Genomic DNA, 14,118 nt, shown 5'->3' on the forward strand with positions numbered 1-14,118 from the left:
GGGGGGGGGGGGGGGGGCGAGGCCTTGTCTGGCCTCTCCGGGGGTGCAAAGTTGTGGACCAAGCGTTGGGCAGGGCGAGCCCTCCGCTTAAAATCAGGCAGTGCGTCCTCGCCTCAGACTCGCGTCCTGCCTGGTGCCGTCCCCGGGGCTGCCCCCGCCCTCGGCCCGGCCCGTGTGCGGCCCCTGCGCGGGGCACGAAGGCCCGAGGGGCCCGGGGAGCCCGGGGGCTGCACCGCGGGTCTCCGGCGTCGGTCTCGGCACAGGATCCGCTGGGTTAAATCTCCGGCTGTGCAGGAGGGGAAGTGGCAGCCCAAGGGTGGGCTGAGGTGGTTACCGGGACGGGGGGGGGATTTCACACTCTTGTAGGGATGTGGTTACGAAGGGAGTGACCTCTTCAGTGGAAGCTTGTAACTTGAAATCCTAACTAGTTTTTGCAAGAGGCCTAATTACATTTTATCAAGTGTGATGAATGCGCATGCAGTTCAACCCGCTAGGGTATTGTTGTGTGTTTCAGTCGCAGCGTTGCTCGTTGCTGTCCTTCTGTGGCAATCGGTCATTTCCTTATTTTACGAGTACAAATTAAGTTAAAGCTGCTTCTCCAGTTGCTTGGTTCATCCATGAGAGAGGGTGCTTTTTACAGCCTTTCTGACTTCAGCTATCTATGCCTGTAAGCCACACAGAGTTACAAACACCTGGTTTGTAACCTCAATGACAGAATAGTGGAAAGAGGCTGGATCAATTACAGAAACTAACTTGTCGAACATTTGGATGAAAAATGTAGGTTAATATATTTTCAGCACTGCTTAAATTGCCCTAATATGAGTTGTCACGATTGTAGGGCTTAGCTAGGTATGTTACCTACTTGAATTTCAAGGATAGCACTTCCATTTCAAAATTTTAATTTTAAGTGTTTGATACATTTTATAAAAGACGTGTTCTCCTTCTTTAGGTAACACAGTATTAAAAAAAAAAAGGAAGAGAGGGAGTTTTCCCTTTGTCTTTAATGCAGTGTTAGTCTTCTTGAGGGGAAAAATGCATCAGGATTAATAATCTGCCTTTGCAAAAAAGTTCAAAATTGTTCTCAAATTAAAATCAGTTTGGCAAGCTGAATTCTTACAGATACCAACGAGAAATCTAAGCTAAAGTTGGTATAATCAGTAACTTTCTGAATTATTTTTAGGACGCTGTTTGGTTTCGTTTGTCAGTAGTAATAACTGAAAGTTTACATTCAGTCTGTTTCCAGTGAAAGCTGTGATTTTAGTGGGATTTTGCTAAAGCAGCGAAGTAGCTGCTATAGGTTTTTTTCTTAACAGCTTGTGTCCTACAGTGTAAAGGGTTCTATTTTCTAGAGACTAATAGAGAGTTGATGGTTGCAATCTCTTCTATCAGCAGTTGTTTTTTTGGAAATACATTGATTTTCACCAAAATATTTCTGTTAGTTTCAGAAGCACATATAAGCAACCCAGGTAGTGTGAGCAGGCGTGGTAATTCATTCCCACACTGGCATCTGTTGCTCTGGTGAATTTTTTGCTCAGTTGCATGATGAGACAGATCAAGGAAGTGATCCAGGTTAAAGACAAGTTTTAAAAATTATTTTCATTTTGGATCAGCTCCCTGGTGTGTTTCATTACACAGTCATGTAAGTGGACTAGCATAACTGGGAGAGAGGAAGAAGGGAGAAGATATCAGGAAAGAAGCAAGTAGCCAGGTGGGATAAAAAGCAAGAGGGAGGAAAATGGCAGTGGAGTTCCCCCAAAAGTTGCTAAATACTTCAGTAAGACAAAACAGGTCGTTCAGTGGTAATTTGATTTGCATATGCCTTGTGCTCTGCAAGGGATGAAAACTTAGTTTTCTTGAAAATTAAAATTTCCAAAGCTGTCCTTTTTTTTTTGAGAGAAGCTGCTTTATTCTTAAATACTTGCTGGTCATAACTGCAGGAGGTGTTTCTCTTAGTGCAGGTGAATGTTTTTTATAATGTGTACTGTATATGCAGTTTGAAGGTGGGGGAGATTTAGTTGTATTTCCAGGAAGGATTTGGCTGCACTTGGTCCCCAAACAAAAAGTGAAACTAAACAAAACCCACTCTAGTAACAAGTGAACAAGGCAACTTAAATCATCTCAGCTACGGTCATACTAACATAGCTGAGTGTTCACCAGAGAACTGACTCTTTCCTACTGTGCTTACTGAACTTCAATTATTCATGAGTGAATTGAAGTGCTGGTTTGAATAAGTGAAGTGTTAAGGGACAAAATGAGCTTAAATACTTCCTGATGAACTCATAAGGAAATGAGTTGTTGCTGACAGCTGGGTATGGTCTGTAGCAAACAGTGAAGGTGACAGCCTGAAACTGCTATTCTGTTTTTTAATCTGGTTTTGTCATGTGCCCTTGTTTCGGTACCTTACATGAGCAAACAGTATCAGCTCTGAGGTACACTTTCCCATGAACTATCCTGTGGGATACTTGCTTGCCTTTTGCTGAGGGAGATATTAGAGCCACTAATAAATTTCTTACCATTTCTGTGTTCCACTCTTCTCGCTTCATGTAAGCAGTTCACGGGCTCTCAGTTCTGTGTACCACCTTCTAGCCTTTCTCAGAACCTTTCCACTTAACAGAGATCTGTATACCATTTACCTTACCACAGAGATCCAGAGAGCAGCATAATTCTTGTGGTTGTTTATGGAGGATCCTGTTTCTTTAGAAGTCTGCTCTTTTCAAAGTTAATCACCAGTATGGAGCAGTAAAATGAGTGATGGAAAAACATTGTGTTACACAGGCAAGGTGTGAAGAGATTTTTTGCTGTGCACGTGTACACTTGGCTTCACAGAAAAAGGGACACTTACCTGTGATTATGTAAGTGTTGGTGATGCTGAAGTGTGTTCTAGTGACCGTAAGAGGTTCACAACTGTAAATTCACATCTTTACCAAAACTACAGTCAGGACTTACTGCCAGCTCCATATTGCTGAGGTTACGATGCCAGTAGTAACTCCAGAGGTCCTGGTCCACCTGGGTTGTATGCTTGGAGTTTCTCAATGGAGAAATGCAGGGATTTCGTTGCAGTCTGACAGTGTGTCCTGTGCTCTTAAGACCTTATAATCAAGGTGAGGTTTCTTGGCGATTTATGTTGATCTGAACTAGGGCTGCTGGTGTTGCCTTCTTCCTGCTCAGATACCTGGCTTATGGATCTAGAGCTTGCTTGAAACATTCCTTTTCACTGATAAATGAACTTAGAAACTTGAAGTGGATGCTTGTGTTTATTTAGACTTTACTAACTATACAAAAAGGTGCTTGTCAGTGTAGTGGTTCTGTAAAATTTATGAAATACGAATATGTACACACAATTTTGAAATATTTTTTCTGGCTTTATGTATACTATAATGTGGTCTAAATAATGCTTTTTGATATAACTGCATGGTAGAAGAACTATTTTCAGTGTTATGTATATGTAGGTACTGCTTCCTATGGCATCAGCATAACTATGCCAGTGAGACTTAAAGATGTACACGCAGAGAGTTTTTTTAAGACCTATTAGAAGTATAATTACAGATATTCTCCATGGTCATGCAAATGCAATGCTATGAGTTTCAGCAGTTAAATTTCTCCAAGCATTTCTTTAACAAATCCTTAAGTTGTATGGATATTTAGTTCCATTTAGTTATATGAATATTTAGTTATGGGTATTTAGACCTGAACTAGTCTTTTGATCTAGATGAATATACATGAACCCAGGCTTTCATAAATTACTTGAGAATACTTTTGTCGCTGTCATCTGTATAAGATACATCCCATTAGTAGGGACTTTATTTGCATATTCTCATCTAATCCTACTGGCAGCTACATTCTTCTGTTTATATCTTATCAGGGATAAAATGTATGAGATCAAGTGGCTAAAAGCACAAACCACTAGTTGAGATAATCTGACGGGTGATTTTTATCAGTATGGGCAAAAGGAGCAATGACATGAGACAGTAAGCCACTGATTTTATTAGGCACTGTTCACTTTTGCAGATTAATTAAATACTTATATTTTAAGATGTATGTTTTTAACATTTGAGAGCATTTGGACTAAGGCTTTGACGTTTTCTGTAACCTACATTACATCAGTATATAGCAATAGTTCCTTACATTTTTGTAAGGAGAGTTTGATAGGATGATTGTATAACCCATGATCAGAATACTGTGCTGAATTCTATATTGCTCTTTTGTCTTTAATGGCAGTATAAATGTTCTCATTAAAAGGTATGAGTATGTAAATATCTAATAATAAATTAAATTAGAGCCTTTTGATAGTGCTGTACAAACCAGCTAAATTTAATGTTACTCTTTAACATATGGTTTCTGGCTTGGTATGGTTGAGGAGTGCAAACTAATGCCATTGTTTGTATTTTATTTCAGCTTTGTCCAAAGTTCTTGCATACCAACTCTACCAGTCACACCTGGCCTTTCAGTGCAATTGCAGAACTTATAGGTATGTAGATCAATATTTTGCCTCAGTACTTCACTGTAGTAACTTTTTCTTGTTGTAAAACTTTTTTCCTTCATGTAGGGAAGGGAGTTAATCCTGTTGTTACCATTCAGTATCTTACAACAGTTTTTTGGGTTTTTTTTCAGTCAGATTGACTGTTTTCTTTCTTAACAGGCTATGTACTACTTGACAGCAGTTGCAGAGGCCTTGTAGGATTTGCTGTTTTCTTTTTTCTAAGTGTATTAAAGATTGCCAAATGTAGAAGACTGTGGGACCAAGTTAATTCCTTCTTTAGTCCTCCTGCTTCTTCCTGTTCCCAGGCTGAGTGCACACTCCAAAGATTTGCATGCACACTTGCATCCTGTATAGAACAACTGGCCACAGACAGAGGAGCACAGACAGGAGGACATAACTTTGCAAGAACCCACATAAACACAAGAGGTGCTTGAATCCTGAACAGCATGAATGACCTTATCATGTTTCTGCCTCCTGGCTAGCTAGGTTTAAAGTTCAGTAGTGGTGCATACAGCTTTCCCGTGTTTCTGGGTATTTCGCCTGGACCTGGGAGTCTGAAAGCTCAGTCCTGGGCTTTCTACCAGTCTCTGACTTAGACCTTGGATTCCAGTAGTTGCTGGTTTCTTCTGACGTGTCAGATTGCTCAAACTTTTCTAGCACAACAAATGTTCAAATGTGTACAGGCAGACATTGAGAATAGAGAGCAGTCACTCATGAACTTGTTAGAAATAATGTTTAGTAAGAACGTACCACAGAGTGTCACAGGGTCCAACCATACAGGCAGTATTGACCAGCAGCCAACTTGCACACAATCGCCCTGTATTCCCTGCTCGCTGTCCCATACTATTTTTTTCCCATCCACTTCGACCTTTCCCTTTTGTTCAATGCTTCCTCAGAACATTCAATAGTAATTTCTGCACGTTGTCAAAGTTCCTCTCAAACATCCTGACTTTCTTATTTTGGGTTACTAAGTTTCTGTCTGAACATCTTCAGGGTTATACTTGAGTGGTTCCTTTTAATCATTTATCCATTGATGTTCTAAGAGTTCTGCTCTTTGTTACTGTCTTTGTCCTAGGGCTTCTATGTCTGTTTAATTTATTAGCTCCTGTTGATCATCTCACCTTTGATTTTGAATAGCTATTAACTGGATATCTTCCGAGTTGCTTGTTTTCTGAGTTAAGGAATGATTAGCAGACTTTCTTGAAATGGTTCCTCAAAATAAAGGTGTGATTTGGAGGGACTTTCCAAGTTTATCTAGCAGTTTGCTGCTTTCAAAGGGAGCAACTTTTCTGGTCACATACGTTCCTTTTCTTCCCGTGTGTTAGTTTTGCTGTTGCTAATCCAGAAAATTAACCTAACTAAAGAAAGTAGGAATTTTTCAGCTAGATAAGGCCAGAGCTGTCACAAAGGAGGAAACCACAACCACATGGCTGCCAGAAGGGCTGGCTACTTTGCAAGTAACAATATGTTAAGTAATTTCTTATCATGCCATGCTATACCTGGCTGGAATGATGGTAGATGTGCTGTGCAAGGCATGCAGACTTGTCTTCTTCCTTTACCTCTAGTTTATCATAATGTGTTGCTTTAAAAAAGCTTTAAAAGCATAGTAGCAATGTATTGGTTGTGAAGGCTTCTCGTTAGTCATGTTGATTTAAATACATTCTGTAATTGATGTTTCACATGCTATGTAAGGCTGCTATAACATATGCCAAATATCGAATAATAGGTTTACATTACGGAGGGCTGAATTTTAGTTTATGCAAACTTTCCTAAAATGCTAATGATCTGTATGCTGAAATTTGCTAGTATTATTGGAGCCATCTCCTGTTAGTCCTCTGCCAGATTAAATTTAGGTGAACTGATGGTGATACTTGTAAGAGAGTAAATGAGACATCTAGAGTGAGTTGCTGAGCTAGCAAATCATAAATCATTGCACAAAACATGGTCTTAGAAGAGCACTTCCAAACTTTCAGTTCTACTTGAAATGTCCTCTTTTGTTGATGCTGAAATATATTTTTATGAACTTTTTCACTGTGGATGCCATTTGTACTTTATGCTTTTAGAAAGCAAGCTACCAAGCTGTGATTCCTTTTTATAGGCTGCAGTGTTGGCTTGAGCAGTTTATTTATGGCCCTCAGCTGAACCTGCAAAACAGATAGTGTGGTAGGGGCAGTGACTCCTGCTGTGCCATCTCATCCCACCCCACCCCCTCCCTTTCCCCTTCACAAATTCCACGAGTAGCACCACACTGGGGGAAGGGGGGAGAAGAGATGACTGAAAGTGGTGTTAGGGCAGATGAGATTTAGACTAGCTTTGCTGCCAGGAGATGTTTGTGGAGCCATGGTTTTAAATTCTCTTGTGGTAGCAATGCTGCAAGCTCAAATCCTGAAAATACAAAACTTAGTTTAAAACATTTTCTGCTTCTCTTCTCTGAAACTTATCTTCCTAGATTTGAACAACTTGCTCTAGCAAAGTGCATGTTTGTGACACTCAGCTCTGTTAATATGGAAGTAATGTAGTAGCAGTGTAGCGATAATTTTTTCACATAAATCTTGCACCTCAGGAGTCAGAACTTTAAATTTTATCTGGGATGCCGAGAGTCACCTTCAGGTTTTTTGCTTGCTTCCTTTTTTTAGTGTCTCAAATTTGATACTTTGAAGTTGTGATAGTATTTCAAATCTCATTTCACAGTTAAAAATCCTGCAGGCCCACAGCAGTAAGGTGAAGTTGCAGGCCTATATATTAGTAGTGTGCCATTATCTGCACAGCAGACAATGACCCAACCTCCTGAGAGCCAGTCAGAAGGGATGTTTGCGTGGCTGGGAGAAAGTACATACTGCAACAGCTGCCTGGGAGACAGACTGAAAGAAGAAACTTGTCTTGGTTTCGCTTTCTATTCTCAAATTTGAGCCTCTCATCTCCACCTGAAGTTTTGCGTATACATTACTGTCATCTCTAATTGCTGGGTATTCGTGTGGTGTTTTCAGGCAAGGTTTGCCAGGTTTTGATGGAGCTGTTTCATTATTATGTTTTGATTTAGTGTTGTCATCTATAAAGAAGTGGTTTAGTGGTTTAGGATACTTAGGTTTTAGCATAACGTTCCTTTATTAAAAGCTATGACTTCTTGCTTCTGTGCCATAGTTGACTAATATTCAGTGACTTAGCTGAGAAATGTGTATCTGTGCCAGCACAAAAATTCTGCAACTATACTGCATACCTAACTGGAGCTGAAAAATGGCTGCAGTTTTAGAGCTCCATTCATGCAGCATGTGACTTTGTAGGGTCAGGCTCATGATTAAGGAACTCTGTAAGTTGCCGTATTTACCAAATAAATATGCATGCAAATGTAGCATCATAATAAAGTTAGGGACAGTTATTCCATATAGCAGTTTGGCAGGGTTGCAAGACTAACATTCATCAGATTGATTATATGTGTACTCCTGCTAGACAAAGCTCTGTTCTGTACTACATGCAGATTTAGGTAACTTTGGAAGAATTGCTATGTGACATCTCCACTGGAATTAAGCATTGTAAAATATATTTAATTTTTGCTTTTTAGTATCCCAACTTTGTTTGCTTTCTTTCTCTTCAGATAATGCTTATGATCCAGATGTGAGTGCTAAACAGATATGGATTGACAAAACAGTGATAAACGACAATATATGCTTGACATTCACTGATAATGGAAATGGTATGAACTCAGAGAAGCTCCACAAAATGCTAAGGTGGTTTACTTCTTTTGCAATTTTCTTTTAAAGATTCCTGTTTCTAGTGTTGTTATTGTTTGGTTTATTTCTTTTTCTTGTGTGGAATCTAATTTTGTTCATAAACTTATCAATTCTGAAGGTGATTATCCAAGTGAGACTCTAGAATAGACAGATACTTGTGAAACTTTCACACAACTTTGTCAGTGTATTTTATCTTATAATTTCCTTTTATTCTTTTTGTCAGCCTTCCCATTAAACTTTTTGTGCAGTGATTGTGCTGTGTAAACTCTCTGTAGTGCCTTTTAGCAGAGATAAAAATAATTTAATTTAATTTTTTAATTCAAGATTGCTTTAGGCTAAGTTAGCAAGCAAGAGACAAAGAGATATTCAGGTCAAACCCTTTGGAGTATTGAAAATAGAAGGTACTGTGGAAAACTGAAGGGAATTATAATTATATTGATATGGATTGTCGTTTTACCTTTAAGTATTCTGAAGAGTTTGAACTGAGCTTTTTGCAGCTTTTGTTTCTATGGTTAGCAAAGAGGTTGCTGTTCAGTAGGCCTTTTAAGTATGAAAGCTTTCTTTGCCTGCAGATAAATCTCTGGGTTTAAAGTTGAGCAAGTTTGAATTCAAAGTTTTATGGCTTTTTTCTGTCAGATACCATAAATTCATTTACTTGCTAAATTCAGTATTCCAGATGCTGTTACTTGTTTTACTTCAAATGTAATGTGTAGTTGCTAATGAAAAATTTGTAGATTGTACATTTTCAAGCAAATGAAAAGGGAAGAAGAAAAGCCTTTGGGGTTTCTCTCAGCATTCATTGTGAAGCCACAGGATAACTATTAGATTCCTGAAAGAATGCTCATTACATAATTTCAGACAGATTATCTTTCTTTTCCATACTTAAAGATAAAAGTAAATTTCCCTGAATTCTTGCAGTGTAGTTTTAGCAATGTTACACAGGTAATTTTCAGGATTTGCTTAACTGTATGTTAATAAATGGTACAGTAGTCCCCGATTTCTAAAACAACATATTAACTTGTGTTTAAGTCTAATTTGGTAAGTCTTGCATGTGTCTTGTAGATTTATAAGTTTAATAGGAGTTTTTATACTCTCCTAATGTTGTCATATATTTCAGCTTCGGCTTCAGTGAGAAATCTGTGATGAATGGCCGTGTTCCAGTGGGATTGTATGGAAATGGGTTTAAATCAGGATCCATGCGCCTGGGAAAAGATGCAATAGTCTTCACTAAGAATGGAGAAACCATGAGTGTTGGCCTATTATCTCAGACTTTCCTTGAAGTCACAAAAGCAGAACATGTCATGGTTCCTATAGTGACATTCAACAACCAACATATCCTTTGAACAGGTTCTGAATGAAAAGCCATGGCTACGTGCAAAATTTAGATTATAATATTAGTAAAAGAAATCTTGTCTAGTCTTACAGATACCTTAATTGTACTGTAAGATGTAAGGAATTCTATAAATTGTTAGGGCCTCTAGATTTATAGGAGCTCTGAGATGCAGAACGAAAACTCGTTTCATTTAAAGTTACTCTCCTTAACACAGTTCTTACGACAGATAAGTGATCCAGCAGAATCCAAAAACAGCCTGAAGGCTATCTTAACACATTCTTTGTTTTCTACTGAGGAGAAATTACTGGCAGAACTAGATGCTATAATGGGGAAAAAAGGAACAAGAATTATCATTTGGAATCTTAGAAGGTAAGATGAAGTTCTCTCATTCAGTTTATCTTTCAGTGTATGCAAATACAAGGGTTTCTTTGTAGAATAATTCCAAAAGACTGTGGGGATGTAACTCAGAAACTAAACTGGAACTCGCATGATTGAAGGGCTGTAAGGTGGCATGAGAGCTGTTGCTAGTATCTCAAGTAACAAAGCAGAAGGAAGCGGAGTGTAAAGAACTTCAGTGGCAGGAAAAGCTGAAAGGACTAGGAAAACACAACTGATTAATGTATGGCTTAGAGGCTGGTGCCGCTGGATGGACTTCGAGTTTTTTGATCATGGAGATGTTTACAGGGCACCAGGTCTGCTAGCAAACAATGGCATAGAGCTACCGACAAGGGGGGAAAAGGATTCTTGGCCAGGAGTTAGCAGGGGTCATTGAGAGAGCTGTAAACTAGACTTGGTGGGGGTAGGGGACAAAACTCCTGCATGGTTTGATTTCCAGAACACCAGGCCTGCTGGCATTGGATGGGAAGACCCTGTCCCGCAGGGGACAAAGGGTCCTAAGGCAGGAGTTAGAAGGGCTCATTCACAAAGCTTTAAACTAGATTTGAAGTGGGAAGGGGTTGTAGCTGGTTTTGAACTAGTGGAGCATTGTTTGAGTATTAATGAAGACCAGAAGGCCTCCTGCCTCCCAAGGGTGCCACCAGTGTGCTCAGCTTGCTCCCTGAAATGCCTGCACATTAATGCAGGCAGCATGGGGAATAAATAGGAGGATTTAGAAGTCTGTGTGCAGTCCAAGGGTTATGATCTGGTGGCAATTACAGAGACATGGTGGGACAGATCACATGACTGGAATGTGGTCATGGATGGCTATGTCCTTCTTAGGACAGACAAGTCAGTGAAGTGAGGTGATGGAGTTGCTCTTTATGTGAGAGAGCAACTAGAATGTACTGAGTTCTGTCGAGGGTCAGATGAGGAGCAAGTGGAAGGCCTGTGGGTATGAATTAAGGGGCAGGATGGCATGGGAGATACAGTTATGGGGGTCTATTACAGACCCCCTGATCAGGATGAGGGGGTTGATGAGGTTTTCTACAGGCAGCTGAAAGCAGCCTCACAACTACAGGCCTTGGTCCTCGTGGGGGATTTTAACTACCTAGATATTTGCTAGAAGGCCTACACAGCCAGCCATTCTCAGTCTAGAAGGTTCCTCCAGTGCATTGATGATAACTTCTTGATATAAATGGTGGACAAACCAACTAGGAGAGGAGTGCTGCTGATCTTAGACTCACCAACAAGGAGGGTCTGGTTGAAGTGGTGAAGGTCAATTGGCAGCCTTGGCTGCAGTGATCACGAGATGGTGGAGTTCAAGATCTTATGTGGGAGGAGCTGAATACCCAGACTTCCAGAACCCTGGACTTCTGCAGAGTCAACTTTGACCTCTTCAATCAATTGTTAAGAGAAGTCCCATGGAACAGGGTACTAGATGGGAAAGGTGCTCAAGATAATTGACATTCAAGGACCACTTCTTGCAAACTTATGATCAGAGCATCCCAATGGGCAGGAAATGAAGTAAGGGAGCCAGGAGACCCACACTGTTAAACAAGGAACTGCTAGGCAAACTCAAATTGAGAAAGACAATCTATGGATCATGGAAGGAGGGGCTGGCCACTTGGGAGGAATATAGGACTGTTGTCAGAGGATGTAGGGAGGCAATTAGGAAAGCTAAGGCCTCCTTGGAACTAAACCTTGCTAGTGAGGTCAAAGACAGTATAAAGGGCTTCTTCAAATACATTGCAGATAGAACTAACACTAGAGGCAATAGAGGCCCACTGCTGAATGAAGTGGGTGCCCTGGTGACAGAGGATATAAAGAAGGCAGAGGTACTATGGATCTGGATGGAATACACCCATGGGTGCTGAGGGAACTGGCAGAGGCCACTCTCCATCATCTTTGGTAAGTTGTAGGCAACAGGAGAGGTGCCTGAGGACTGGAGGATAGCAAAAGTGACTCCAGTCTACAAAAAGGGCAAGAAGGAGGACCTGGGTAACTATAGACCGGTCAGCCTTACCTCCATCCCTGGAAAGGTGGTGGAACAACTTATTCTTGGCACTATCTCTAGGCATATCAAGGATGAGGAGAGTCATTAAGAGTAGTCAGCATGGTTTTACCAAGGGAAGGTCATGTTTGACCAGCCTTATAGCCTTCTATGAGGAGATAACCAGGTGGATAGATGATGGTAGGGCAGTAGATGTGGTTTATCTTCATTTCAGTAAAGCATTTGACACTGTCTCCCACAGCATCCTCATAGATGAACTGAAAAATGTGGTCTTGATGGTCAGGTAGTGAGGTGGATCATGAACTGGTTGAAAGGAAGAAGTCAAGAGAGTTGTAGTCAATGGGACAGAATCTAGGTGGAGGTTTGTGACTAGTGGAGTCCTTCAGGGGTCGGTACTGGGACCAGTACTATTCAATATTTTCATCAACAACCTGGATGAGGGAACAGAGTGTGCCCTCAGCAAGTTTGCTGATGACACTAAACTGGGAGGAGTGGCTGACACACCAGAGGCTGTGCTGTCATTCCACAAGACCTGGACAGGCTGGAGGATTGGGCAGGGAGAAACCTGATGAAATTCAACAAGGGCAAGTGTAGAGTCTTGCACCTGGGGAAGAACAACCCCAGGTACCAATACAGGTTGGGGGCTGACCTGCTGGAGAGCAGTGTAGGAGAAAGGGACCTGGGGGTCCTGGTGGACAGGAGGATGCCCATGAGCCAGCAATGTGCCCTTGTGGCCAAGAAGGCCAATGGCATCCTGGGGTGTATTAGAAAGGGTGTGGTTAGTAGGTCAAGGGAGGTTCTCCTCCCTCTCTATTCTGCCTTGGTGAGGCCACATCTGGAATATTGTGTCCAATTCTGGGCCTCTCAGGTCAAGGACAGGGAACTGCTTGAAAGAGTCCAGCACAGAGCTACAAAGTTGATGGAGTGGAACATCTCTCTTATGAGGAAAGGCTGAGGGAGCAGGATCTCTTGGACTTGGAGAAGAGGAGACTGAGGGGTGACCTCATCAGTGTTTATAAATACATTGAAGGCAAGTTTCAGGAGGACAGAGCCAGGCTTTTTTCAGTGATGTCTAGTGATAGGACAAGGGGCAGTGGGTGCAGACTGGAACACAAGATGTTCAACGTAAACATCAGAAAAAACTTCTTTCCTTTGAGAGTGACAGAGCACTGGAACAGGCTGCCCAGAGATGCTGTGGAGTCTCCTTCTCTGGAGACATTCAAAACCCACCTGGACATGTTCCTCTGTGATGTTCTCTGCGTGATCCTGCTCTAGCAGGGGGGTTGGACCAGGTGATCTTTCCAAGTCCCTTCCAACCCCTAAGATTCTGTGATTCCAAAAAAATAACAACAAAACTTGAGCACAGGAACTTCCACCTCCACATGAGGGAGGACTTTTTACTTTGAGGGTTACAGAGCACTGTAACAGGCTCCCCAGAGAGGTTGTGGAGTCTCCTTCTCTGGAGACTTTCAAGACCTGTCTGGATGCCTTTCTGAGTGATCTGTCCTAGTTGTTGCTTATTGTTTTTTGTTGGTTTTGTTTTGTTTAGTCCTGTTCTTGCAGGGAGGTTGAATTCAATGATCTTCGGAGGTCACTTCCAACCCCTAATATTCTGTGATTCTGTGAAATAGCAAGATATCCTTGGCAAGAAATTGGCTTGTTTTTTAGTTTATCTTTATTGTTGCCCATCAGAAAAAAAGGTGGGAAGGGAGGGAGGCAGGCAACCACACTTGGATGAGTGTAGATTAAATGTTACAGCACAAAAAAGAGCTTTGTCAATTATTACAGCAGGTGAAAAGTTTGGGATTTTTTATTTCATTAGTTTCCTGCAAGGATTAGAGCCCAGAATAACTTCTAGCTTACAAGATTTTGATGCAAGAAAGCTGGAGGCTACAAATGTAATTCTAATTCTGGTTGTTTCCTCTTGTCACCAGCTCTGTAAGAAATACTTCCCCTTTACACTTCAGAAACTGATTTGCATTACCCAGGTAGACTTTTATTTATTTTTAGGTATGGTCATTTTTAGGACTGTGCATCACTTTGTTGCTTGAGCAAAAGAAAACACAATGCAGTGAGCTGATTGGTCAGGATAACTTTCATATTCTGAATTTTTAGAGTATATTCATGGGAAGTTGTGGGAAGTAACACTTCTGGAGTGTTAAAAAAAAAAGCCCGACAAACAAACCCC

At 41.0% G+C, this 14,118-nt stretch overlaps 1 protein-coding gene across 1 annotated transcript in view; it reads left to right on the forward strand.

The window, feature by feature from the left end:
• Positions 1-3,478: 3,478 nt before the first annotated feature.
• MORC3 (MORC family CW-type zinc finger 3) overlaps positions 3,479-14,118 on the forward strand; it is a 26,829-nt gene continuing 16,189 nt past the window's right edge. Inside the window, exons 1-5 of the mRNA XM_010000433.1 lie at positions 3,479-3,484; positions 4,396-4,468; positions 8,073-8,205; positions 9,326-9,540; positions 9,763-9,910. Coding sequence (XP_009998735.1) covers positions 3,479-3,484; positions 4,396-4,468; positions 8,073-8,205; positions 9,326-9,540; positions 9,763-9,910 — 575 coding nt within the window. The remainder of the gene's footprint in view (positions 3,485-4,395; positions 4,469-8,072; positions 8,206-9,325; positions 9,541-9,762; positions 9,911-14,118) is intronic.

This window comes from Chaetura pelagica, unplaced genomic scaffold, assembly GCF_000747805.2.
Source record: "Chaetura pelagica isolate M959 unplaced genomic scaffold, ChaPel_1.0 scaffold244, whole genome shotgun sequence".
NCBI lineage: Eukaryota > Metazoa > Chordata > Aves > Apodiformes > Apodidae > Chaetura > Chaetura pelagica.